General features: G+C 37.8%; 1 protein-coding gene across 3 annotated transcripts; it reads right to left on the reverse strand.

The window, feature by feature from the left end:
* Positions 1-347: 347 nt before the first annotated feature.
* LOC102228484 (ATP-citrate synthase-like) lies at positions 348-26,540 on the reverse strand. Of its 3 annotated transcripts, XM_023341054.1 has the most exons (30): positions 26,389-26,540; positions 23,482-23,660; positions 23,130-23,252; positions 20,471-20,533; positions 18,972-19,162; positions 18,382-18,461; positions 18,148-18,278; positions 17,396-17,514; positions 17,032-17,168; positions 16,702-16,763; positions 15,820-15,937; positions 15,419-15,573; positions 14,033-14,126; positions 13,772-13,828; positions 13,347-13,376; positions 10,612-10,753; positions 10,120-10,288; positions 9,938-10,042; positions 9,544-9,740; positions 8,564-8,645; positions 8,371-8,481; positions 8,165-8,292; positions 8,002-8,095; positions 6,968-7,122; positions 5,430-5,580; positions 4,261-4,404; positions 3,303-3,416; positions 2,914-2,996; positions 1,642-1,718; positions 348-1,555 (listed from the first exon to the last, which is right to left on the reverse strand). In XM_023341054.1, exons 2-30 carry the CDS (start codon positions 23,635-23,637, stop codon positions 1,461-1,463), a joined length of 3,363 nt encoding a protein of 1,120 aa, XP_023196822.1. In that variant the 5' UTR covers positions 23,638-23,660; positions 26,389-26,540; the 3' UTR covers positions 348-1,460. The 3 variants fall into 3 exon arrangements, with proteins under 3 accessions (XP_023196822.1, XP_023196823.1, XP_005811722.1); XM_023341055.1 differs by lacking the exon at positions 13,772-13,828; XM_005811665.2 differs by lacking the exons at positions 13,347-13,376; positions 13,772-13,828.
* Between the last annotated feature and the right edge of the window lie 599 nt (positions 26,541-27,139).

The raw sequence follows: 27,139 nt of genomic DNA on the forward strand, positions 1-27,139 counted from the left end.
AGCAAAAATAATAATGCAAGATCACATTCTCAAAGATCAATAAACTTTAAATTCTAATGAACATTTAACACTGGAACTGGAAGACATTTAAAATATCCAAAATAAACAAAACAAAATAAATTTTGAAGTCTTTGGTGCTTTGGTCTCTACTAGCCCTTTTTTGAAGGACAATTTTCTTTACAAACTGAAGACTTTTATCCTCCAGTTTTTGGAAGAAAGAGAGAAAAAAAAGAGAACCGATAAGTGATGTCAAAGGAAATTATTGAGTTTTAATTTATCATGCGATTGATGATAAATTAAAACCCCGGATTAACATCAAAACATAAAACAACTCACCAGAGAAGAAGAAGAGTTTAAAATAATTTCTTTATTATCATACCACTAAGTGTCAACATATTACAAAAACAAAGCAGTTTTCACAGTTAAATAAAATAAGCAAAATAAAGACCGAACACAGCAGGCGTTACAGAATGTTACAGGTTGGTCGGGACTAATCAGCTGCATGTCGTCCACAAATAAGGCAAACTGCTTTCATATTCCCTCGCCTCGAACATTCCTGCAGGGCTCATTCATGAAGCACTTGGTTTTCTACATGTTACCGTTTTGTGACAAAGTTCTTCAGATACCGCAGCGCAACTAAAGCGTCTGGTTCACATTAGCATCCAACCGTTGATGGACCGATCAGGGCTGTAAACGTGGTTCTTACTCCAGGAAAGGCTTTAACTCCTTAAATGTTCAGCTCCCTTATTTTATAATGATTCTTCACTTTTATAAACAGATGTTTCAATAAAAACATTTCACCAAAATTATCTTTGGTTTGGATAGTGGTGACAAATCCAGAGAAGATTAAAAAAAAGAAAAAAAATTTGCTAAGGTGCGGCGCTTAATAAAACCAAAAAGCTCAATTCGGCACTTGTTTAAAAAAAAAAAAAAAAGCCTGACGCAGAAAAAACTAATTACAGTGAATGATGGTTAATGTGCATAAGTAGTACAAAAAGCATTACTGTATTGCTGAGCTTGAACAGATTTTAATATTGGCTGCTGTTCGTGCAATTTAACAATCCGGATTTTCCAGCCAGTTGGAAATACAATGTTTTAAATCAGCTCCACAAAAACAGATTTCTCTGCTTTTCTACTTGCATCTATTAATTTTTATTTTCATACAGTCCATTGGTTTGACCTTTTTCTCCCAAAAAAGAACAAAAGAATAAGTTACATGTCTAAATTTGTTAAATATCCCAATATTTAAATCTAAATATTTTTAGACTTAAACTAAATCTAAAAATATCCACCTCCCCTTTTCCTTTTAAAAAGTAAAATGAAAATGTCTAAACAGATTCTTAATTGGTGAGTACTTTAACGTCCCCTGCCCCCAGCGGCGACCATTAACCGTAACGTTAATGGCTCCCAACCCATTAGCGTTTCCGCCACGCCAGCCAGCGAGCGCCAGGATGAGATGTTCACATGGACATGTGTTCAGGAAGCACATAGGAGATGTCGTCCCACGGGTGGCGGTACAGACCCTGCTTCAGCCTCTTCTGGTCCAGGTAATGCCCTTATGAAGAGAAAAAGGTTTATTATAAAGAGGATAGTTTGACCCTGGGCAGCGTCTGTTTTTTGTTTTTATTGAATGGGACTCACCAATGAAGCCCATACTACGGCCGAGAACGAAGATCCCGTTCAGAGCACCGATTTCCACAAATTCGTCGGCTTCATCCCTAGAACCAGTTTATCAGGTGAGAAACCCAGGAATCAAAATCAAATTTGATCTGTGTAGCACATTTCAGCAACAAGGTATTTCAAAGCTCTTTACATCATAAAGACAGAAAGTCACAGAACACACAGTCAACAATTTAAACATTATCTTTTGCCATCATTACACATCAGATTATTGATTATTAATGTTTTATGATTAAGTTTCAAAAGCAACTCCAAGCAGGTGGGTATTTACTGTAGTCTAGATTTAAAGGAAGTCAGTGTTTCAGCTGTTTTGCAGTTTTCTAGAAATTTGTTCCAGATTTGTGGTGCTTAGATGCTGAATGCTGCTTCTCCTCGTTTGGTTCTGGGGATGCAGAGCAGAACCAGAACCAGAAGTCTGGAAGGTTGCTATGACAACAGCAGATCTTTAATGTATTGTGGCGCTAAGGCGCACAAAGTATTTTAAAGTCTATTCTACGAGCTACAGCAAGTGTTGAAAATCTGAATTTTTCAAAACATCCTGGTAGAAACATTTATATAAATATTTCTGTGCACAGCAGGGAGGCAATTTATTCAGTTAAAACTACAGTTTAATTCTGGAATACCACTTATGTTAAGTAATAAGGGCTGAAACAATATAGCAAATTATTTGTGATCATCAGTTATTGGAAACTAATTTAGTAATCAATATATTTGCTGAAAGAACACACTCAAGTCAAAACTACATAAAAAGAAAAAAAACATTTTGCATTAAAGATAAAAAACATTTGTAAATATGTCCTACTAAAATCCATCAAGTGGCAGTTTTAGCTTCCCCTGGTTTAAATTCTGTTAAAAAGCAACAACTTGTCAAGCAGTTTTTGATGTACAATTTTCAGTTGGTTGATACAAAAAACCCAAAAACCTTTAGCTACACATTCTGTCACATAAATAAGTTATTCTGTGCTGATGTAAAATGTTGCACTTGTTTACTGCAGTGACGTCCACAGTCACTCCTGAACGGTCGGCGTCCTGCATGTTTCAGCTCTCTGGCTTAAAACACCAGAATTAAGTAATCGTTCATTTGCAGAACCTCTGCAGAATTTTGTGACATTCGGTTTGCATTTCCATTTGAAGCGGCTGTATTTGAGCAGAGATGCTGTTAAAAACTGAAGGACGCGTTCCTTTGAGGACTGGAGTTGGATTTCTGGTTCTATCCGGATTGTATCGTCTTACCGTGTGAAGCCTCCACAGGTTCTGAGCAGGTCCACAAAGGAAACGCCAATAAAACCGTCGACATTCAGGATCAAGTTGGGTTTCTAGAAGAAAAAAAAATAAAAAGTGCAGATTTTTTTGTAATTAGTCATTTATTTACCAAACTTTTTATTGGTTCTAAAAGAATAAAAGCAATAAAAATTGTACATCAGTAGAAATCTGATATAAAGTTAATGTTCAATCAATGCTAAATTGAGCATTTCAAGTAAATTTAGGACATGACTTTTTCTTGATTTTATTTTAGATAAAAACAAGTTGGCAATTAAGAATACATTCTCCTTCAATAGATTTCAGCATCAAAATGTCAATTAAACCAAATGAGACATTTTTTTCCAGCCTTGCTGAAGTACCTTGGAAGTAGTGATCTTCTCCACCTCTAGTGCGTAATCTAGCAGCTGGGTCGACGGGAAGTGCTGCTTCACAAAGTCCTTCAGTATTTGAACTCGCATGTCCGGATTGTTGATCTAAAAGAAAAATGAGCTGCATTCAGTTTTCTGTTTGAAACAGTCGCTTCGATTCTTCAAAATTACCGCTGATAGTAGACCTGTCACGATAAATTCTGCTGGACGACAAACTGTTCCAGAAGTTATTGCGATAAACGACAATATTGTTTTCTTGAGACTATTTTTAAGTACTATAATGCAAGGTTTCCCCCAGAAAACCTGCTAAGCTCAGTGGGTGGATGCCAGAACAGTCATTCATAATTCTTTTCCATCTCATTTTTGAGAGAAAAACTTTTTAAAGTTGACAGGAAATTTCAAAATATCACTTGATAATTATGTGTTATTGAAAGAGTAATACCTGAACACCAACTATGAAGTCTTAAAAATGTTTTTAAACATTTTAAAAAGACTTTTAAAAAAAAAACACGAAGCCTGGCGGCCCGCCAGGCTTATAATACACCGAGGGAAACCCTGACAATGATAATGGCAAAAACACAAGAAAACATTCTCAAAGAGCAGTAAACTTTAAATTCTAATAAGCATTTAACACTGGAGCTGGAAGACATTTTAAATATCCAAAGTAAATAAACAAAACAACAAATAAAAATTTATTTTTAAGTCTTTGTAAACAAAATTGTCCTTCTAAAAAGGGCCAGTTGAGACTAAAACAACAAACTGAAGAGTTTTATCACCCAGTTTTTGGTAGAAAGAGAAAAAAGAAATAAATGATAAATTATGCCAATGGAAATTACTGAGCTTGTTTTAATTTATCATGCGATTAATTGATTATTGTGACAGACCTAGTTAATAGTCATAATCAAGAGTCCACAACAACAAAGCATCATTGAAAACAGTTAGTGCTTACTGATTTGACCCTGTGGCCGATGCCCATGATCAGCTTCCCGTCTTTCTTCATCTTGTTGACGAACTCCATGGGCAGCATGCCGCTGTCGAACGCCTTGCTGAACTGCTTTGCTGCTGCATCCAAAGCGCCTCCAAAACGATCCCCCTGATTACAGAAATAGGTTTTGTTTTAGCAGAAAATTTCAGAAATTATGCTCTTGCAACCAAAACACAAAATGTAAATGAAACTGGTCAACAGCCAAAAACCTGTCTGGGGTTTTTCCAACTATTTCAGGGTAATTTTGATGCCCTGGATCCAAAAATCACATTGATTTTGCCCAGTCAGGTCAACTTTCTGAACTGAGCTACATATTAGTTTGGGATGCTGTCATGCTGGCTGATTGCAGTTGGACTCTAGAGAGATTTCCCTGCTGCTGAGCCAATGAAACGGAAGTTCATGCCCTTAATTTTGCACAATGAAGACGTAATGTTCAGCTTACACGTAATTACCCTTATCAGTGTTTATTACAGAAATTTGTAACATTTTTAACCCTTCTGGGCTGAGAGTATCCAGCCAAATTTGCAGTACCGTAATCCCGCCACATGTTGCGCTATCTGAAAAATTCCAACAGTTTCTGAAAGGGAGACATTGCGCTTTCCAGCAGATATTGGATTATTACGGTAATTTCACCCCTGCTGTAGCAGGGAGTGAAATTAATCTGATGGACTCTCTTAACAGATTGCAAAATAATATTGCAAAAATAGCTGCTACATATTGAAAGTTCCAGTTGTTATGGATAAATTAGCAATATACATTTACTCATAGGATATTTAAAGAACTGCGCACAATTAAAATAAGCAGAGATTTTAAAATTAGGTCATAAAGAGTACACTCTGTTAGAAAACAATTTATTTTCTTATAAGACCTTTTTTGGATGAGAAATATTAACAGAAACGAACTGATAATGTCAAAAGATTGGATTTCTCTAAATCAAATTAGAATAAAAACCTGACTGAGAAAAATTTATGCAATTTTTGGATTCAGCTGTCAGTTGAAAAAATAAACAACTTACAAAAATAATTTTTTTGTAACCCAGTGTGATAAAGGGTTTGCCAAGATATTTCTGACATTTTAAGTTGAAATGTTTCAGTAATTGTTGGATTATGCGAGACGTTTTAGCAGTTACTGACGATGGTGAGCAGCCCAGACGTGAGGCTGGAGATGAGGTCTTTGCCAGCGCGAGCGCAGACAATCGTGTTGTGAGCGCCGGAAACGGCGGGTCCGTGATCAGCTGTCACCATCAGGCACATCTCGATGAACTGACAGGCGTAGCGCGGCAGCCTGAACACAAAAACAAACGGCTTTAAATGTTCAAATTTCAACTCTTTCCAGATCAGTTCTCAGTAAATCTGACATGATGATACATTTGGAGGATGATAAATTGTCCCAGTAGTTACTGTGATAAATGACAATAATATTTAAATACTTTTTAATTAATATATCGATAACGGCATAAAGCATACTCTCAAATACTAATAAAATGTAATTTTGTACAGAAAACTTAACACTAGGGTTGGGCATTTATTGTACCGTTTATTATACCGTATTTTCCGCACTATAAGGCGAACCTAAAAACCTTCAATTTCTCAAAAGCCGAGAGTGCGCCTTATAATCCGGTGCGCCTTATATATGGACCAATATTGAGCCACAACAGGTCTCGCAACTACAGTAAGCAGCCGCCGACGTCATTTTCCCCCGAAGAAGAAGAAGCGCGCGGTGCATGCTGGGTTTTGTGTAAAGAGCCCAAAATGGCTCCTATTAAGAGACACACTTACGACGCAGAGTTTAAGCTCAAGGCGATCAGTCACACAGTAGAACACGGGAACAGAGCAGCAGCGAGAGAATTTAACATGAACGAATCAATGGTGCGGAAGTGGATCTATATTGTGATTTAACTAACGTTTGATTTACCGTAACAGTATCAGACTGTTTTTTACGTGTTTACTGAATCGAGGAAAAGTTCCCCTCCACTATATGTTATACCTTGTTGTTGTTAAAAGATAAACTGTGTCACGAAAATACCACGTCACTTACTTTACCTCGGGGAAAATAATAAAGCAGCTGTTTATTCATTTTGGGAATGAACAGAGTTGTCAGAACGTTGGTTTGTAATCTATTAATAAAGTTTGACTGACCTATCTGACTATTTTGTTGACATTCCCTTTAGCGCAGCTCCATCTAATGGATGCATAACGTAACCCCAGCCTCTACTGTAGCGTCTATTCTATGCGCCTTATATATGAAAAAAGTTTTAAAATAGGTGTTTACTCCACCCACCCATGTTTACTAGTGGGCGGAGTAAACATGGCTGCATGCCAGATGAGGCAAACCAGCTACACCAAAGATAAATGGGAAGGGCAAATTGTGTAACCTCAGGTAAACAGGCAGGTGAGGCCATGATGGCTGTCGAGTGGGCGGAGCTAAACTGGGACACATAAAACCGACTGGGACAAACTGAGAAGGCAGGAAAAACTGGAATTAGAACATGAGCCGTTCATTTAATATTAATATTCAATCAGCACAGGATCAAGTCTAGAATATTTCTTTGGTTTTCCTGAAAAGCCCCTCCGTGGATCAACTGCCAGACTTTAGGAACTCTGTTCTGGGAACAAACTAGGAAAAACAAAAGACAAACATCACTTTTTCCATCAGTTTTCATGACACCAACCTGCGCTGGAACCAGAGCAGGCCCAGAACTCCTCCGATGCCCATCTCCTCCTTAAACACCTCCGTGATGGCCATGCCGGCGTAGATGAGCTCCTGGCCTCGCTCGTCACAGATGCTCGTCATGAAGGAGGCAGGCTTACGGATCAGGCCCAACTCCTGGTTTTAAAAAAAAATTAATAAACGAAACAGATCATTCCAACACTTTACACTGGTAAACCACCAGTATAAAATATATACTGATGCTTATTTAACTAAGATTTATGAAGACTATTAAAAACTTTGGCTAAAAATGATAAACTGTAGATTTAAAAAATTATACATAATACAATAACAAATGCATGTTTTAGCTATTTTGCAGTTTTTTCTTGGCATAATTGCACTTAACTTCAACAGATCCATACTAAAATTACCAATAATTTTTATTTAGATCCATTTTTCTTATTAGGCTGAAAACTATTTGGAAATATAAACATCCAATATAAGACAATGTAGCCACTATCTCTCTCTCAAAACAAAATTCTGATCAGTTTTCACAATAATTATTACGTATGTGTTTAAAAAAGAAAACCATATGATGAAGAGACAATGTGAAACATTTGTTGATCTTTTGCTCTGGCAAATTTTCCTTTTGGATTAATTTAAGGAGAAAGAGTGTTGATTGTATCTTTGTTTCCAACAAAAGGAAAAATCATTTTAAAAAACCAACAACTAGTTTTTGATGTTTTTTGACTTAAAAGAAAAATAACTAAAAAATAGGAATAAAATATTTGTTTGAAAATTACAAATTTCCTCATCAAGAGTTGTGTTTTTCTAAAAAGGGTTATGTAATATTTGTGGCTCTAAGCCAGTTTTATTTCTTCTGCTCTTTACAGATCCATGTTATGGACTTTCTTTTCAAAACTGAAGTCACGGCAAATAGGTGATGCCTTCACTTTACCCACAGAGTCACATTTTAATATTATTAAATTATGGGCTAAAAGATCTCATTACATCCCTCTTGAGTTTATGCTTTATCAAATATTGAAGGTTTCTCACCCGAGCCCAGGAGTAGTCCATGGGTACAGTCGGAGGAGGGACTTCCTGTGCAGGAACGATTGTGCCCTTGGCCACCAGATCATCATAAACGCTCCTATTCCATTGCATACAGTTAGTAAAAGCCCCAAAAAACAAATCACTGTTAAAATGATTAATTCCTTACTTGATCACATCGCCCAGCTCATCGAAGCTCTTCGGTACGTACGCTCCGGCGTCCCTCAGAGCCTGGTTCTTGGCCACTGCCGTCTCCGACGCCTGGTGGGCACAAGCTCCTGCATGGCCGAACTGAACCTGCAGGTGGCGGTATCACCCGGTGAACCCAGTTTTCACTCCTAAGCCGCTTTACTTGCTAATATAGTTAAAACTAACCTCTGAAGCAAACATGGTGGCACATGTTCCGATACACCAGCACACGACGGGTTTAGTGATTACTTCGTCTTTGATGCCCTGGCAGATTTTGTACTCATCTGTGCCTCCAATCTAAGAAACGGAGGAAGATTATAGAAATGAGAGGCTGCCACAAACAATCAAGAACACGAGGAATTACTGGAGTGGCTCCCACCTCTCCCAGTACCACGATCATCTTAATCCCTGGAGTGTCCTGGTAGCGCAGGACATGGTCCATGAAAGTAGTACCTGGATATCTGGACAGCAACAAATATTTAGTTCCACCTCACGTTTCAATCATCAGTTTTAAAGGGGACCTATTACTAAAAATTCACATTTTTATACTTCCATTTGGGTCTCAACTGCTTCTAAAAACCTCCGGAATATAAAGTTGCAAATTAGGAGCCACTGCTCCTCACCTAGCAACCCCAACCCCTCACCTAGCAACCCTAGTCCGTTACCTAGCAACCTCAGCAGAGTTCCATAACGGACAGATTTTTTTAGACTGAAAAAAATAAAAAATTTTTACCAAGTATTTTTGGTTTTGTTTCTACTGCAAATATCTCAGCAAACGATTATTTAACTTATAACAAGACAATTTTCCCCATGTTATAAGTTAATTTATCTACCAACAGAAATTTTTTTTAATCAACATTAAGAAGTGATTTACTTAAAACCAACCTCTATATTTTGATGAAAAGTTACTTTTAAATTAGTTCGTCTTACTTTAAATGTACCAAGATATTTGCACTAGAAACTAGACCAAAATTACTTGGTAATTACTTGGTAAGGCACATATTGGCCTCCTTACACTGACTGCCTGTTTTTTATCGAATAGATTATAAGATTCTTTTAACAACTTCTAAAGTTTTACATGGGTTAGCTCCTCCTTATCTTCGGGATCTTTTGAAATTTCATTCTGTGTCCAGAACTTTCCGATCAAATAATCCGCTGCTACTGAAAGTTCCTCGGACTCGACTTAAGAGAAAAGGAGATCGGGCTTTCTCTGTTGTTGCTCCTATTCTATGGAATAATCTACCTTTCCAGATTAGATCTGCCCACAGCCTGGATCATTTTGTGTTTTTGCAGTGTAGACCTATTTTAACCTGTTCAAGGAATAGTGTTCAAGGATAATTTAAAAGAAGGTGCTTGTACCTGTCTCCTCCGATGGCTACGCCTTCATAAACGCCATCTGTAGAGCGAGAGATGATGTTGTTCAGCTCGTTGGACATGCCTCCAGAGCGAGACACGTACGCCACGCTACCAGGACGGTACAGTTTGGATGCCAGGATGTTGTCCAACATGCCGCCCGTGTTGCCGATCTTAAAACAACCTGGCTTGATCCCACCAACCTGGGGTTCACAATGCAACATAGCAACTCAATCAGGGTTTTTCGGTTTCAATAGCTTAAATTTGAGACCTTTTGGGACAATTTTGGAGAACCTAGGTTAGAAAATCTGCTATTATTTAAGGACAAAAAATTATTTTACACAGTTTTAGACCCTGTTCGGTTTTTAACTGGCATGTTTGGTGTGTTTAAGCTCTGTACCGTGGCAGGACCGATGATGGTGACGCCTTTCTCGTCTGCGATCTTTATCAGCTTCCTGGTCTGAGCTTCTGGGATGCCCTCAGCTATGATGGCGATGGTGTGAACCTGAAAACATCCCAGACAAACGTTAGATTGATGCACATTTGTCTGGATACTCGGTTACTCACAGGTTCTCACTGTACCTGTGGGTACTGCATGGCCTCTAGCGTGCTGTCATAAGCTGAACGCAGGGAAGCGAAGCTGATCATGACGTCCACTTCGGGATGCTTTTTCATGGCGTCGGCCATGTTCTTGTAGACAGGTACCAGGATCTCTTTGTGGCCCCAGTAGAACTTCTGTTTGTGATCTCCACTGAGAAATACAAAACAGAAACATGAGAAAGTTTCCACTTCATTAAACTTTTCCACAAATCAGAAGGTAACTCTTTGTAGACCAACTGTGCTAAGCATTTCTAATTGAAATTTAATGCTGCTGGTCATTATTATACTTTGTTGATTTGAGTTGCTAGTGCCATTGGCAGATTATTTCACAAGTGATTTTTCAAGTAAATTTTCTGCCAATGAAACTAGCACTTTTTCACCAATATGAAGGAATTATTTACTTAAAACAAGTCTCAATTTCTTGCTAAACAGTTACTTGTTTTATTATAAACTAGAGCATGCTGGGAAACCTACGTGAAAGGGTAAACAATGGCAGCCACAGAGGGTTGGTCTCGGGAGCACACATAGTCAAAATCCAGCATGCCCTGCACGGCGCGCGTCTGCATGCCCCAGACGATGGCCTTGGTGTGACTGCTGAACAGCGTGGTTGCTTTGGCTGGTAGGAAAAAATAAATAAAATAAACATTCACACTGTTATTTTAAAAAGGAGCATTGCCAGTTATAAGAGGATGGGAGTTGAGGTAAGTTGGGAAAACTGCAGCGATGGGAACGTCAACAAGCAGCACACGAGGGATCTCAGTCCGAGGACAAACATGGAGGAGGTGGAGAAAAACACCGCACCAACACAGAAAACCACTTCAAAAAGCAATTTTACACCCAAAGCCACCTTAAAAAAGGGAATTTGTATCAACTACCAGACATTCTCAGCTCAATCATTTATGTAGCAAATACAACAAAACACGGCTACGTTCACACTGCAGGCTGAAGTGATCTAATTCCAATTTTTTTGTCAAATTGGATTTTCTTTTGTCGTGAGCGTTTATACTTCCAAATATAGGCGACTTGTATGTGATGTCCAGTATTAACTATAAGCGATCTGACAGTGTCCTGCATGCACAGTAGAGGGCGCAATAACGTCACACATAGAGAGCGTGCGCAGTGATTTTGCAGATATTTTTTCCCCATAAAGAAGAAGAAGTGCTCAGTGTAAACATGGATGCTAACGGTGGAGCATAGCTTATGATTTTTGAAGTTGTTGTCCGACCGCAGCCAGGATATTAACAACTTAATCCTCATTATGGTCCGCCAGGTTTGTTGTTTTTCTTCCCGCTTGGGCGCATCAGGACACAGAACAGTGACGCTTGTTGAGTATTAATGATGTTCAGGTCGGATGGATTAGACCTGGACGTTCAGACTCAGGTCAGATTTGAATCGGATGCTTATCGTTTATCCAAGTGGCCTGGGTCGCATTCAAAAAGAATCCGACCTGTGTTCAGAGTGTCATGGAAATTCAGATAGTACAGGACGCATTACGGCAAAGAAAAAGAAAAAACGGAATTGGGTCACTTCCGGCTGCAGTGTGAACACAGCCATATCCACACCTTTAATGGGATTCATTAGAGACTTCACAATCCTAAATGAGCAATATTGTTAAATTACATATTCTCCCCTCAGACTTTTCTACCTCTTCTCTGCAGAACATCAGTGCAGGTGAATTCGCTCTGTCAGCAACCCAACCCCCTTGGAGGGCTGAAGCTGAGTTAGCAGGGAACCAGACGTTTCTAGGCGCTTACATTTCATTTGTTCTGGCAGAATCAGTTTCATCTCCTCTCAAACAGCCGTCTTTACCATCTTAAAGCTCCTTGGGCAAATAATTGAACGTACAATGGTACATTTTAAGGAACAAATTAATAATTTTTCTCCTATATTACATTTCAGAGCTTGTTTTAATTTACATAAAGTCAGTATTTTGTCAAAGTACCTCCTGGAAATTGATATAATTAGCAAACTTGTCAAATTAATTTGCAGTTTTGAAGAAGCTGAGTGACCTAAATGATGCTTTGCCCATTTAAAGCGCAAATAAAACTCTGTTTCATGCTGCCACCATTCATTAAAAAGGTTTAGAAAGATTCAACCATACAGGACCTTAAAAATGTAAATATCTAAACTCTAAGGCTCAGGAGAACTTTCAACACTCTGAAACATATCCAATGTATCTTTTTATCTTCATGTCATATTAGTGTTCAATAAACTTCATTATACAACTGTGCCGTTTCAAAAAGTATGACTCTCCACATCCAGTTGGTTCAGATGCTCTCACCATTATTATACCATAATTACTTTTTAATTACACATATCAATCTGTCAGCTAAAATATTTATTTTTAATTATATCAGAAGCTTGTTGATGACAGTTAATGTGTGTTTAAAGTAAAACCTGTAGAGGAGTTTTTGTCCTAAAATCAGTAAGGGTGTATAATAATTGTATACATTATTTTGACAATGTTCACATTCAATTCAAACTTAAGCACTCAAGTTTTTGTTTTCCTGTGTTACATGAATCAAGTCTCTTTCAATGCATTTTTACAAAGCTCCACAATTAGCATTAAAATGTTCATGATTGAATGCATACAACATGCAGCAATAAATAAAATAAAAATAGTCAGTCTCCAAATTCTTTACCTTCTGTATATCTGATCTTTAAGAAGTTAAGACGGATGAAAGTGTTTATAGATTTTTCATAATGCCTGACTAGTTGGGGACACTTTTAGATGAAGCTTGCCTTAAAGCTGCAGTATGTTAAAAAAAAAAAAAAAGTAGGGTGATTGACGGCGTTAAGACCGGCCTCCTGGCTCTGATTGGTTGTTGCTAGTTAGCACCTCGAGCAGACAAAGGAGCTTGATTTTTTTTGCAGATTAAACTGTCAACATAGTGACAGTATCAACAAATACATAAAAAAAAATGTATATATATATATATATTTTTTTTTAATAGAAGTTGCATACTGCTTCTTTAAAGAAACCACATCCTGTTTTCTGCACTATTCTAATTCGGTCAACTTTCTTTTATAGTTTCTAAGCATTAAAAACTAAGCAAAGGTAAAAACCTCCACTCAATGTGGAGGAGTGCATTAGGTTTAACTTGAATGTGAAAAAATAAGGTCAGTTTAAGAATAAACAGAAAGCAAGGGGGCAAATGAAGGTTAACAAAAGGGTTGGGGGGCTGGAGGTTTCTCACATCCATCCATACCTCCACTGCAGACCGAAGAAGCTTGAGCTTCTGCAACACCACAGGAACAGAAATTATGACAATAAAAACAAAGAAAGAAAAACAAAAATAATTGAGTCTGGCTTTTCTGCACTCATTAACACTCCTAAAATGCAGTGGGAACTGCGTCATATCTGCAAACACACCCTTTAAAAGCACAGCAGAGGAAAGAGTGTGCAAAGCTCAGCTGCTACAAGCCGTGCCTCTCTGCTGCTGCAAGGAGGAACATCTAAAAGATTTGCAATTAAAAAACTAGATCTGCTAGCTGGCATCGAACCAGTCTAACAACCTTTCTAAATCTTAATAGTAAAATTAAGTGATTTTAACATGTAGGGGCACCATTGTGTAAATGTGAAGCCTAAAAATGCAGCCGATCGCAGTGAGAGCATGGCACACCTCTCGCTTACCTTTCCAACCATCTGTGACCACATTCTTCAGAGGCCACAGTAAAGAATGAAGAGATTCTTAGAGAAACAAGCATGGAAGAGCATAAATGAGGACAGTTGGAGCAACAAAACCAAGAAAAAAAAGGGGTAAAAATACAAAAAAATAGTTTGCAGGGATAAAGGAGCAAAGATATAAAAAAATAAATGAGAAAAAAAGCTAGATAAATTACAAACAACTAATTATAAGTGCTTAATATGTGGGACTGGTTCAGTCATAAATACCTGGTGGAAGACCTGCTTTCGACTTTTTGGGTGGGGTGACGTCATTTGTAGTTTTGGGTTCAGAGAACGAAGCCGTTCTTGATGAAGCCGGAGTCTGAGAGACAGCAGGGAGAAACTATTTAATGGAACCAGAACCGACTGAAAAGAGCAGCGCAACAGGAGATTCTTAAGAAAAGTTCAGCCAGTTACACTCAGATTGTACTGACTGCTTCATTTTAAACCTGCGTAAATGATGCTTTACACCTTAGCAACTAATTTTAAACAGTTTGCACAATAAACAAATAAAACGTTTACTGTGTAAAATTTCCTCATGGTGTAATCTAATATAAAAGAAAGATCACTTAATATTTAACAAGTCTGTTCTTGCTTGGACAAAGTAAAACTGCACAAACTGGTTTCAAGGATGATACAAAGATTAAACTTGCATGACTGGACTCAGAAAATCCTGTAAATACCAGAGTTAAATACCATAAAGTAGATTTTTGATAACCTTTTCTTCAGCTCTCAAAAACAGCTCAACGGTAAATGCATTACTACATAAATATAGTTAAATAAAATAAATAAATTAGAGATAAACAACTGGTGCAAGACTCTTAGACTGAATTCCTGTCCCGATTCATGTTGTTTCTGTACTGTATGGGACTTTATGTCTAATGTTCATTTTGCAAGGTCCAAAAATGGAAAATATGTTTTAAAAAGTGGCAAAACTGCATAACCTCACAGGTTACTCCATTTGGTGCAGCTTTCTGCTCAAACAGCTTTCATTTTACAGAGGGATGTAAAGCAGCTGAAGCAATCATCATTAAATTTGATGACATCCAAAGCAAAGTGCGTAGTTTATGAAGGAAAATTAAATCACTCTGGAAGTTTTTTCCTGCAAACCATTAAACTGTAACGACCTTGAAGGGCAATCTGAATTATCAGAGTCAAAGCAAAACATAAAACAAAAAAGCAGAAGGAAAACATGAATTTATTAAAATATTAACTGAATGTTTGGAATCAGCCATAGCTTGATGATTTTTTTCTAAATATAAATTAAGAGACCACCTGAAATGATCAGTTTAGGGCTGAAACGATTCCTCGAATGATTCGAGTACCTCGATTATTAAAATTCCTCGAGGCAGTACAGATCGATGGCTGCTGCCATCGATCTGTACTTGCGCTGTACGTAAGCTCGTGAACGAATCCATGGGCGTTGGAGACACAGGGCTGGGTCCTTAATAGCAGATTTAGGACGCAGCCCTCTGCTGCTGCACGTTTCCTGTTTTTTTTTTTTTTCTTTGTGGGTGCGGCTTATAGTGAGATTCGCTCTATAGTCCGTAAAATACGGTAATAACTGACCAGTAGTTCCTGCACTAGGAAGCTATGGAGATGAAGTGAACGTACCATGGGGCTGTTGTTGGCGTTGAGGAGAAAGTTTGCGGTGTGGACGGCGACTGGAGGCAGGTTGGGGATCGGCCGGTGACCCAGAGCCATGCCGACGATGGCCGTCATGTGAGTCTCAGTTCCAAACACATGAATAGGAATACCTGTGGTCTTCCCTTTAAAAACAAACAATATGTATCATCAGTAATCGGCGTGACTAAAGATAAACATGGATGAGTTTCTCTAGATCTCACTTGGACATTAGTCCTTTCAATCCTGAAAATGTTCTTCAGGTGATAGAAGGCCGACTTTGTAACCGTCTTTATTTGACTCTGAATGTTCGGGTCAGACTCCATCACCTCACACCTGATTGCTGGTTTTCATCTTTGAGGGTGTATGCATCGCTAAATAATTAAACTCACCTACTTCCCCCATCACCCTCAGGCCTTCCTGGTAGTTGGGCCCGCCACGCCGCACAAATATGCTGACCTCGTGCTCCTTTAGAGGACCTTGGTAATCTTTAATGGCCCTGACGATGCCCTGAGGGAGGAAATGGGCAGCTCAGCACTAAAATGTGTCCAAAAGTGAAAGCAGTTCAATCTATAAAGACGGTTATATGGATTAAACCTCTTCAAGAACAGTAAACTCAGATTTCAATATAAACTGTTAAGATTTTGTTTGATGAACCACAGAAAGTAGCACATAATTTTCATTAAAGAATTAAAAATCAAATGCAAAATACATTTACACTTCTAATGAAAATCTGAAGCAGCTCAAGAGGTCTCGTTTACTTTTGCAAACTTTTGTTTGATGCTGCTGGAAAATATTTTATAAAAATTTCACATCTCTTTAGGCCTTCAGGCCATAAACTGACAGTAATTATTGTTTTGGAATATTTTCAAGTAGTGCAATATTTGGCCTCTCAAAGAGCAATGTCTTTAATTTTATAACCACCACCTAACACCCAAACTTGAAGATATTTTAAAAATCCAAAGCACAACAACCAAAATAATAAATAACAGAAATAAAAACCAAACAACTGGAACTATAAATTAAATGTATTATGAAAATTTCCCTTCAAAAAATAGAAATGAAATTTGAGCTCTTTTTTTATTTATCACGCAATTCATTGATTAATTGCTTATTCTGACAGACTTAACTTCTCTAATTTGGCAAATATATTTCTTAAGAGATAATACTGTTGTTTTCTTCTGTTTAAAATAAGAAATAACAGAAGTTCCTGTGATTTTAGATCCTGGGATCTAAGTGTGATTGATATAACTAACTCTGTTTACATGTTTTACCTTGAATGTAGCTGCAACGTTGGTGAAGTTTGCAATACTTCCTCCTATGATCAGCACTTTCCCTGCAGGGAGAAAAATAAATTAAAATCCAGACATTTCTTGATGAAATCTGACACCTAAAATGCAGAGAGCAAAGCAACATCCACTCTGAATATTGACCGCATGACATCTCAGGAAAGCAATTATTTAAAAAGAAAGCTTCTCCCCACTTATCAATAATAAATATCTGGTTTATCCACAACAAGTTGATTTTCCTAAAGCCGTTTCAACGCTAGCCTTTTTTTTTTAAACTTTACTTAGAAAACCAGCTAAAATTTAATCTGTATTTACCATTAGGATGTTTTTCTCGAGTCATCAGAGACAGGATGGTTTTTGCATAGTCGTAAGTCTGCTGTTCACTCGGCGCACCGGAGTACTCGCCGTAATTGGCCAGCTCATCCACGCCACCCAAGTCGCATATTGTGTCGCTAAAAACAAAGAAAACATTCAGTTACTGATCAGATGATGAAAACGTGAAGCGGTACCAGGAACTGTAAACAAATCTCATACAAGCCTGAGATGCTTTCAAATTTCAAGCCACAAAGAGGAAGGACAAAACGTGAAATATGTAAAACTGTATGTGTACTTGTAGCAAAAATGCAGTTTTACCAGAAAAATAAAGAAGCTCATAAGGTGTTTAAAGTGACTGAGCTACCTGTAGACCACAGAGGCACCTCCTCCAGCCACCATGGTCCAGATCCTGCCTTGAGGGTTCAACAGGGTCAACTTCAGACTGGCTCCACTCTTTGCATCCAGATCTGCGATGTAGGCTTCCTGAAATTATAAAAATGTCAGTAAAGATGGAGACATTTACTGACAAACACCATTTATCAGATTTTACATCTGATAGTCCAGTAGATTTGGTTTGATTGGGGGTTAAAATTGCAACATTTGTTACATTTTCAGAACTGTAGTTCGCATTCAAACTGCACCGAATCAAACGACCCAAACTAACTGAAAAACCCGTTCCCCCTGTCGCCTGTGGGGGCGCTGCACCAAGAACTACTGAAGGAATCGACACAATCTGTCAGTCAAACCTTCCTTACCGGAGGGCAAAAGAGGACAGTGGTTGATTCCTAGACCTCTGCCAAGCTAGATAAGATCAGCGGATAAGATCAGCTTCATATGTAAAAATCAGCTGATCACCGATCTCCCAAAATTAAGGAAATTGGCACCAATAAATCAGCTGGCCGATAAATTGATGAACCCCTAAATTAGAGTCTGATTAAAGCAGACTAGACCGGGCTGGTGTGAATGCACCCTAAATCTTGCTAGTGTCTGTAAAATAAATAAGTCTCCTCAGAAGATGAATAAACAAATAAGCACCTGACACCTCAGTAGTCATTAATAGTTAAAACGATGAAAGTGAAGCAAAGGTAGGAACCTGAGGAGGATAGTTGAGCTCACCTCTGGGTATGCTTCTCTGCCGAATGGAGGAGGAAACTCCACGTCACCCCACTTCGCCTTGCAGATAAAATCTGCTGTAGCGTCAATTTTGCCTGCCAAGTCGAGGACATACACTCCATCCTTTGTGACGACTGGTCAGGGAAGTGAAATTATACTTTTTTTTAAAACATTCTAGCCACCAATTGTCACAAAAAAATGATTTACTCAATCTAAATAAGATAATAAAATGTTTACCAAGAGGGTTGATCTCGAGGTAGGTGAAGTAGAGGTCCTCATACAGGTTGAAGAGCCCCACAATAAAACTGGCCAGGACACTAAGAGAAAAAAATGATAAAAATCAAAAGAGAAGGACAGGAGTGAATGGTTTTGGTAGAATGTGAATCTTCATGAGAACACCATTGACCATACATCTCCTGTTTATAAGAGATAAATATGTTTTAAAGATGTTTGGTTGAATATGTCACTGAAGGTCAAATCTAGCAGGAAAGAAGAGCTGCATTGAAGGCTGGGAGTCTCTGTGCTTACAGGATGTAAAGGTTATCTTGACATTTGAGTGTTTTTAAAAAAATCTTTTTTCTTTCCTTACACAAAAATATTCACATCGGGAACAGCTCCTCTTTTTAAAGTATCTCAAAAGCAAAAGATTATAAAGGAAGACAGGAAGGAAATGGGTGAGGTGTCAAATTTTATTTTCAGCTCTGAACCGTATCAAAAATAATCTGTGAGCTCCTTCCGCACTGGTCTAAAAACCAACAAAACATGGCATTCCATATTTACTCCCCAGAAGAAAAAGTATAAATATTGACACAAATACTTGTCCGTACTCTTTCTTGTCATCGGGAACGTGTGTGAGGAGCTGCTCTTTGACTTGGGTGTCGCTCAGTTTGTCGTCCACGGCGACGGTCAGCCTCTGGGCCTTGGCGTCCACGTCACCCACCTCCACTCCGCCTTCGTGGTAGAAAAGTACGTGGTCGGCCTCGCGCGTGGCGTAGATGCAAACGTAAAACTCCTCATCCTGTACGAGTTAAACACGCGAGCAAACGAACACGTCACACTGTGTTTGGACAGGATGTGATGGAGCAAGTCAATATGAACATCAGCTTTCAACTCTCAGTTTGTTCATCTCAGGAAATCGTTTATCCTGACCCACAGGTAGCTTGTACCATTCCGTATTTGACTGGTAATTTTTTTTAATTAATTTTTTTAAATTGACGGAAAAATCTGAAGCTCGTCCGTCATTTTGACAGTTTGCAGTTCACTCCCCTGGCTATGCAAGGTGCAAACACACAGTACACTTTCAACTGTAATCATAGAGTACATCGCGTTGAGGTAACTAAATCACTCAGTACCAAAAAGCATCCCTTCTGAATTTCATCTGCGACAGACACTGAACTGAATGCATCTTTTTGACGCTGAAGAGTTACGGGCAGGACGCTTCGGCGCGCGTCTGGTTAAGAAGCCCATTTCAAGCTTTGGCTGAAGTGGCGCGTTTAACAGTCTTACAGTACAGAGCAGAGAAATCTAAAGAGAACGCTACGTTGTCTTTATTGCTCAACTGGAGAAGTAGACAGTTTACCTTGTTAAAAAAATTAAGTAATGAGTTAATTAGACTGTAATAAGCGCACGGCTCTGATTGAGCTGCGGAGATAAAATCCTGTCAGTCAGATTTGCGCTCGACTTTTCCTGCGCTAAAACAAAAATCTAAATGGAGCTGGAAGATGTTAAATGAAAGCTGGGAGAAGTTATTCAACTGGAGCTCTAAAAAGGAAAGCAGTAAAATCCTAATTAAAATAATAAGTCAGGTTTATCTCTAATTAAAATCAATCAGGTTGGGCTCAGAATTAATGTCTATGAACTCAGTCCGGGTTGGGTTGGATTTTTAGGTTCGATTTAAATAGTAGCTCAGATTCTCCAGATGCCACCAGGAGGAAGTTGTAAGACTGCGCAGCAGGGGAAGCGCTGCTGGCGTCTCATAATTTAAGAGGAGTTGGTTAATTTCATCGTTCCATCAGTGTTTTTAATCACTGCAGATAAAAAGTTAGATCTGTTCATCTGCTTGATTAATGTGTGATGCGATCTGGATTATCCAACTTGTTGAATATAAATTAAAGGCATCAAAATAACCTATGTTAACATTTAAAAACTGAGGGATAAAAATAGAAAATGACAGAATATTTTTGACACCATCAGTCAAAATGATGGGCCACAAAAGAGACTAGTGTGACCTCTGTCCTGACCTATAAATCAGGTACAAGCAGCATTCATTGTCGTTGGGGTGTGGCCTGAATAGGACTCGGCGTCTAGAGTACCCAGCATTCCTTACCTGTGTGTGTGGAACAAATGGCTCAATCAGGAAGTTCTTCAGGACACCTTTTGCCCTTCCAACCTGTCAAAGACAAACACACTCCGGTTAGTTCAGCCTGGCTATAAAGGAGGCTAATTGAGCAGGAAGTTAACGTACAATCCCTGGAAAGCAGCCAGCTTTCTGTGGTGAAGTGAGAATCTTCACCACAGTGAAATCCGGTTTGGTGTGTGTGAATCTCCGGTGGACTAGAATAGCCCACCTCCTGACTGAGCAGGTCTAAACATAAGCCCACCGACTCCGGCATTGGATTGCATGCCATCATATGCAAGAAACTTACCCGCTAAAGAAGCGCAATTTGTACAACTTAGCACCTGCAGTTTACCGCTGCAGTTACGTCATTTACCAGGAATCTAATTTTAATTTGTGTCTCCGTTGGACTTTTACACTGTATGATATTCACAGATAGATGCAATCTGATAAAAATAAAACACTTTCAGGTGATACAAAGGTCGTACTTTTATTAGGGCTGTGAAACGATTAAAATTTTTAATCTGATTAACCACAGGGTTACTGTAAACTAGTCAGAATTAATTCTTTAAAACTTAGTTTATAAATGGGTTTTAAGTGTTTTTATTAGGGCTGTAAATTGATGCAACATGGGATCATTTCTCGTGTCTGTGATGCTTTTATCATAGTTTATTTGTTCACAGCAGTTTAGTGTTGCTTCTATGACTGTCAAGATCAATTCTGCTGGATGATAAATTGTTAAATCAGTTATTGCAATAAATGATAATATTGTTGTTTTGATACCATTTTTAAGAAATATAATGGTAATACCAAAATAATAATAATGCAAGAACACATCCTCAAAGATCAGTAAACTTTAAATTCTAATGAACATTTAACACTGGAACTGGAAGACATCTTAAATATCCACAATAAACAAAACGACAAATAAAATGAATTTTGAAGTCTTTGTAAACAAAATGTTCTTTAAAAATTGGGCTTGTTGAGACTGTGGTGGAAAATTACTACAAGTTAACATCTGCTGATCATGTTATATTAAATGCTTGTCACCAAAAGAAGCTGTTTGGGCTACACACACACACACACACCCAAGGTTGGGAGTCGTTTTGCTGCAGCGGCAAAGGAACCAGGCCGTCTCTTCCATGTTTTGGATTCTTTACCTTGGTATAAAACCTATGTGTTGTCTCTGCCTGGCAGAACTTTTCACCCAAACCTGCTTCATTATTGATTGTCCTAGAAGCTCTCTGTATTGTGCACAATATATGATTAAACCTGATTGATTGATTTCACCCGACAGTGCTTGGTAAATAGTTTTTTTCCACAACAAGACCAAAGCAGCAAACTGAAGACTTTTATTATGCAGTTTTTGGCAGAAAGAGAGAGAAAAAAAAGAGAAACACTAAATCATGACAATGGAAATGATTTGAGTTTGTTTTAATTTATTGTGATATTAATTGATTTATTGATTATTATGACAAGCCTAGTTGATTTGATCATAAATAGGTGCTGGTAAAAGGATGTTTTGTCGACAGTGAAATAATTTGGGGGTTTCTTCCCATGCTCTTGAAACTCCTCTCTCACATGGTGTGACATCACCCCTGTTGAGCAATTTTATGACTATTTATTCTAAGCAAGAAAAACAAATCTTAAATGCAAATATGCAAGAATGTGGGTACAAAATAGTTTTCTTAGGGGTGCAAGATGGGGGTAGGAAGGAAATTGTGAGGTGTGGCTCTTCAATCTTGGTGAAATTGCCGTTCCAGTTTTATAATTATCCAGCCTTACCGGTTTGGTCACCTGGGTTTCTACAAATAATGGCACAAATTGCTTTCAGGCAGCACTGGTATTCAGGTTTACAGCTCGAACTTAATGACAGAAACTAATTTGGTGACTTGCAGGGCAAAGTTTAAGGAAGCGGAGTCAAACTCAGTTTCATTTTGAGCCACATCAAAAATCGGACTGTTCTTAAAGGGCCGGTTGTGCCTGAATGTATTGATAAAACCCATTTAACTGTTAAAATATTAATAAATCCCACCAGGATCTTGTGATTGTTTTTGTGCCTTTTTGAAATCAAAATCACAAATTTTGTGATGGCAAGTTAGAAATATGTATAAGGAATTTTTCTGATATTTGCAATAATGTACGATGTTAAATGTGACTTTTTACCACTTGCCGTAACAATCACGGACTGTAACTTGACAAAGTAAGGCTAAGGCAGCATACAATTAAACCCAACATTTAACAATTTTGAGAATAATTTGCAGTAAAATCAGAATTTTTAATTTTTATTTTGTGTGAATTCTGAGGATTTGTGAAAAACTGAAGGGACTTACTTAAGTAATTTGGAGTATATAGGGCCACATAAAAAGCTACAGCGGGCCAGATTTGGCACACGCGCCTCCAGTTTGACACATGTGGTTTAAAGTAACCACAGGAGCCCTGATTACTGTGTGAGAGGATATTTGAGAAGAGACAACACTGTGTGAAAAATCAGTTTGTTGTGGCTGTGAGAGATAGAGAGCGATACTTCCAGCAGATAACAGGAAGGCTGATCAGAGGACACCCAAACTGGCACTGGCAGATTTCCTGCTTCTTTAATTGTTAGGTTAGTCACCATGTATCTAAATGAGACGGAGAACAGTTGACTCACTGTAATTTCCTTCATTAGGTGACCTTTAAGCCATTCCTTGACTCCCTGAAGGTCCAGGTTGATGCCCACCAGCCCCAGCTTCCCACGCCGTTTAATCAGCTGATCCGGCTTCACCACCAGCCGCTGCAGGAGGAACAAGAAAAAAAAACATCAAGGAAAAAGGCGCATAAACATTATTGGCTCCATCATGAATTGAAAACAAGTCTCCAACTGTTTCACACAAGCAGAATAAAAGGCTTTTAGACATGAACTGACTCAATGTCCTGCAAATTAGGAACAGGAGACTCTGGGAGCCTTGTGATTTCACAACATGACAAAAAGAAACAGGAGCTTCCTGAACAAGTGGACTTACTTCAGTCAGCAGCCATGGGTGCTCTTGTGCGAGTCGGTTCAAGTCGGTGGCAGGGGTTACATTAACGTAGCGGAAACGGTTCTGTACGGCAGCTAATGTGTTGTTGTTGTACAAGAACTTCTTCCCCGTCTGCTCCGATATGGCTTTCGCAGACATCGTACCAGTGGAGAGAACAGGGACTTCAGGGGAAGAAGAATAACACTGTTAGGTTAGGTCTCTGCAACATTAGATATTTTCAACAGCAATAAAACTATGAAAAAAAACTGATGAACCAGAGACTCTAAAATAAAAAAAAGAGGGACCAATACATACATTAAGTGAAGAAATTTATAAATATGCACAGAGAATAAACTGAATGAAAGGCAAGACACGTTTTATGAACAAGACAACAAAGTGCTTTGCAGAAAAATTTAGTTTAAAAACACAAAACAAATAAAAGCGAAAAGAAATCATTGACTAGAAAAAAAAATACTTTCAGCACTATTCTAGCATGTTTCCTAAAGCATTACAAATTTCCCACGTGAACACCGAAGTGCAAATGTTGATTTCTGTGCAAACAACACAGAAAATGTGTTTAGAAAATAGCAAATAAAGTAGGGCGGAAATAAAAAGGTCCTTCGAATGCATTGCTGAACTGAATTGCTGCACCTGCAAAAAACAGCGAGGAATCCAGTTACAAAACCAAATGTGGACGGGTCATCTCACAGTCAAGAGGAATGCTGCAATAACACATCCAACACTGGAGTTTCACTGGATTATTTGTTTTAAGAATTAAATGTTTTAATCTGTTCGATTATATAATTCATCAACCTCAAGTTACACAATAATGATTTGATAGAAATTACAGTTAGGTTGAAATAAGTTAAAATCGCCCACATTTTTGTTCATCTCCTTGTAATTTGTTCTAAAGCGCCTTATAAATTTATTAATAGATAAAGGCCTGAATGAGATTCTGACTACATGACAACCAGGAGTGAAAATGACGCAATATCATAAAAACACTCACAAAACTAAAATGCTTAGCGGCATGTTTTTGTGTCCTGAGATGAAGCGTTACATTGATCTGACTCTTGTGTTTTATTTTAAAACTTCATGATAATGTCTTGTTCACATTAAATGTTTAGCAGAATTCAGTGGGATATTTAACTAAATTCATGATCAGATCTGAAATTTTGATAATCATTTTGTTGAAATAAGAATTCAAAATATTCTAAAGTAAAATAAATTGTTATTTTAACTTGATGTCGTGAGTGAAAATAATAGATAAATATGTGCTCTTTAAAAATGTAAGGGAAGTGTTTTTTCTTGCATATTGTGGAATAATTATTTAGTTTAAATTGCTGCATTAAGTTAAAACTCACAATTCAAGATTAATGAACTTAAAAAAACAATGTTTAGACAACTTCTCTCTTGCTAAATCAACATTTCTGAGTTAAAGCCAAAACAATTTTCTTGTTGACTTAAACTGCATTTTCAAGGCAACAGGTGGACTCTAATTTAAGTCAAATCACCTTCAAATGTTTTACAGTGCAGCAGCTGAAAGAATCATGTTTTTGATAAAGAAAGCTATAGACAAAATGAACTGACTAAGATAAGGTTCTTGTATGCCAGACACATATTTTAAGAGGTTTAATTTGAGTACATGATAAAAATGTTAGAATAAGTAAACAAAGTACATACAAGAGCTACACTGATTTTACAAGAATAAAATTTTATGGACTCATTCAATCCAACCATTTTACACAATTTTGAGTATTTTTATCCTAAGCAAGAACAACAATACTCAAATGTAATCACTTAAGTATTAAATATTTTTTTGCTTAGTTGTACAAAATGGAGGTAGGAAGAAAACATCTCAACTATTATGTAAATCACTGAACAGCACATATAAACTCACACAACAGCCTGAGGAGGAAAAAATACCATTATTTTGAAAAACAGCACTTGGTACTGGTTATCTTGCTGCTCCAGTAACAGCAACCAGCCTTACCTGTTTGGTCACCTGGGCTTGTACAAATAGTGGCACAAATTGCTTTCAGGCTCCTGGTTTACAGCTCAAACTTAATGACAGAAACTAATTTGGTGACTGGGAGGGCAAGGTTTAAAGTATCTCAAATGAGTTTTTATTGCTACTTGAATACACTCAGCTTCTGTATCACTGATAACATTTTATGGTGACTTCTTTTCAGCTTCTTTTAAAACACCAAGAAAAGATTTCTAATAAGCCTTTCATCATAATACTGTCAAACTTTCACAGACAGATGACCCAGTTTTCATAATACTCGTGTCCAATCCATTGTCCGAAGCCGTGAAATTTCAACCACTGTAGATGCGTTTTATGTGTAGGGAGCTGAAACCGGAGGCAGCAGCATCACAGAAACCACAGAAGAGGAGAAACGTGGATGCTTCAGTTCTTCTCCAGCTGCACCACACATCGTGAAGACTTATGAATGAAGCTCCTGTCCAGACTACCACACCCACTCCACTGACTCAGAAGGAAGCCAGCTAGTTAGCTCAATGACCACATTAGCTTTTTTTTCTTTCTTGTTAGCTAAAATATATATATATATATATATATATATATATATATATATATAAAGATAGAAATAACAACAAAAAAGATAGCAGCTGCTTGGGGAAGACTTTTAGGTAAGGCTGGCTTGCTTTTCTCACAATTGTAAGCGAATTACTTCGTACTTACCGCTTTAAACCTTAACATGTTAACAAAAAACACAACCAGCATGTCCACGCAGCGTATCTATGTTACTGTCAGTGGCTGTAGTTCTGCTTCAAACTTCTCAGCATTCTGAGTCATACAACCCGAAGAGCTGACAGGCTAGCTAGCATACTCTACCAAGATAATAAAAAAATATGGCGAAAGCAAAGTAGCTGAGGAACAACATTTACCTTGAGAATAAACGTTACGCCTCCCTGAAGTGAAGGATCGGCGCCCCAGCCACAACTAACGCCGCTTTTCCTTTCCGTTCGCCTTATACCGGAGCCAGTTTCTGTTAGCAGCTCTAACCTCCTGTCGAACCATAATCTGGCCACCGATTACACGTCCCTGCCCGCGTCTGATTGGCTGAAAAAATGGTCACGTGGTGACGTGAGTTCCGCCCACATAGTCATTAATCACAAACATTAACTTTGGATTTTAAAACTAACGTTCGACGGTTAAAAATATACAGCAAAATGGGTGACCTACTTTTTATGGGAGTTGTGTTTTATTTGTAGACATTAAATTTATTAAAATCAACTGCATTTGGTCAACTTTCTTTGCTTAAAATATGCAATACAACCATAAGCAGAACGTTTCAAAAAAGCACATCAGTTTTGATTGTTTCTGATTTTAGGTTGCTTTTTTTTTAAATGTTCTGTTTTTAAAGCAAAAATCTGAAAATATACTGTACATTTTCGAAGCGGTTTACATTTGTCAATACAGTAATATTTTTTTTATTTATAAAAAATATATAATTTATATCATTCTTATTACAGTCTCCTCTCACTTTCTCTTTGCTTCTTAACAATAATCCTACTACTACTACTAATAATAAATAACTATGGCTGCACAATATGTAGTTATCAGCAAATGTTAATTTTTTGACATATCACTATCTGCTCCATAGCTAAATACAAGTTGATCTGAGCAACTTGTATT

The sequence above is a fragment of the Xiphophorus maculatus genome, chromosome 10 (assembly GCF_002775205.1).
Source record: "Xiphophorus maculatus strain JP 163 A chromosome 10, X_maculatus-5.0-male, whole genome shotgun sequence".
Taxonomy (NCBI): Eukaryota; Metazoa; Chordata; class Actinopteri; order Cyprinodontiformes; family Poeciliidae; genus Xiphophorus; species Xiphophorus maculatus.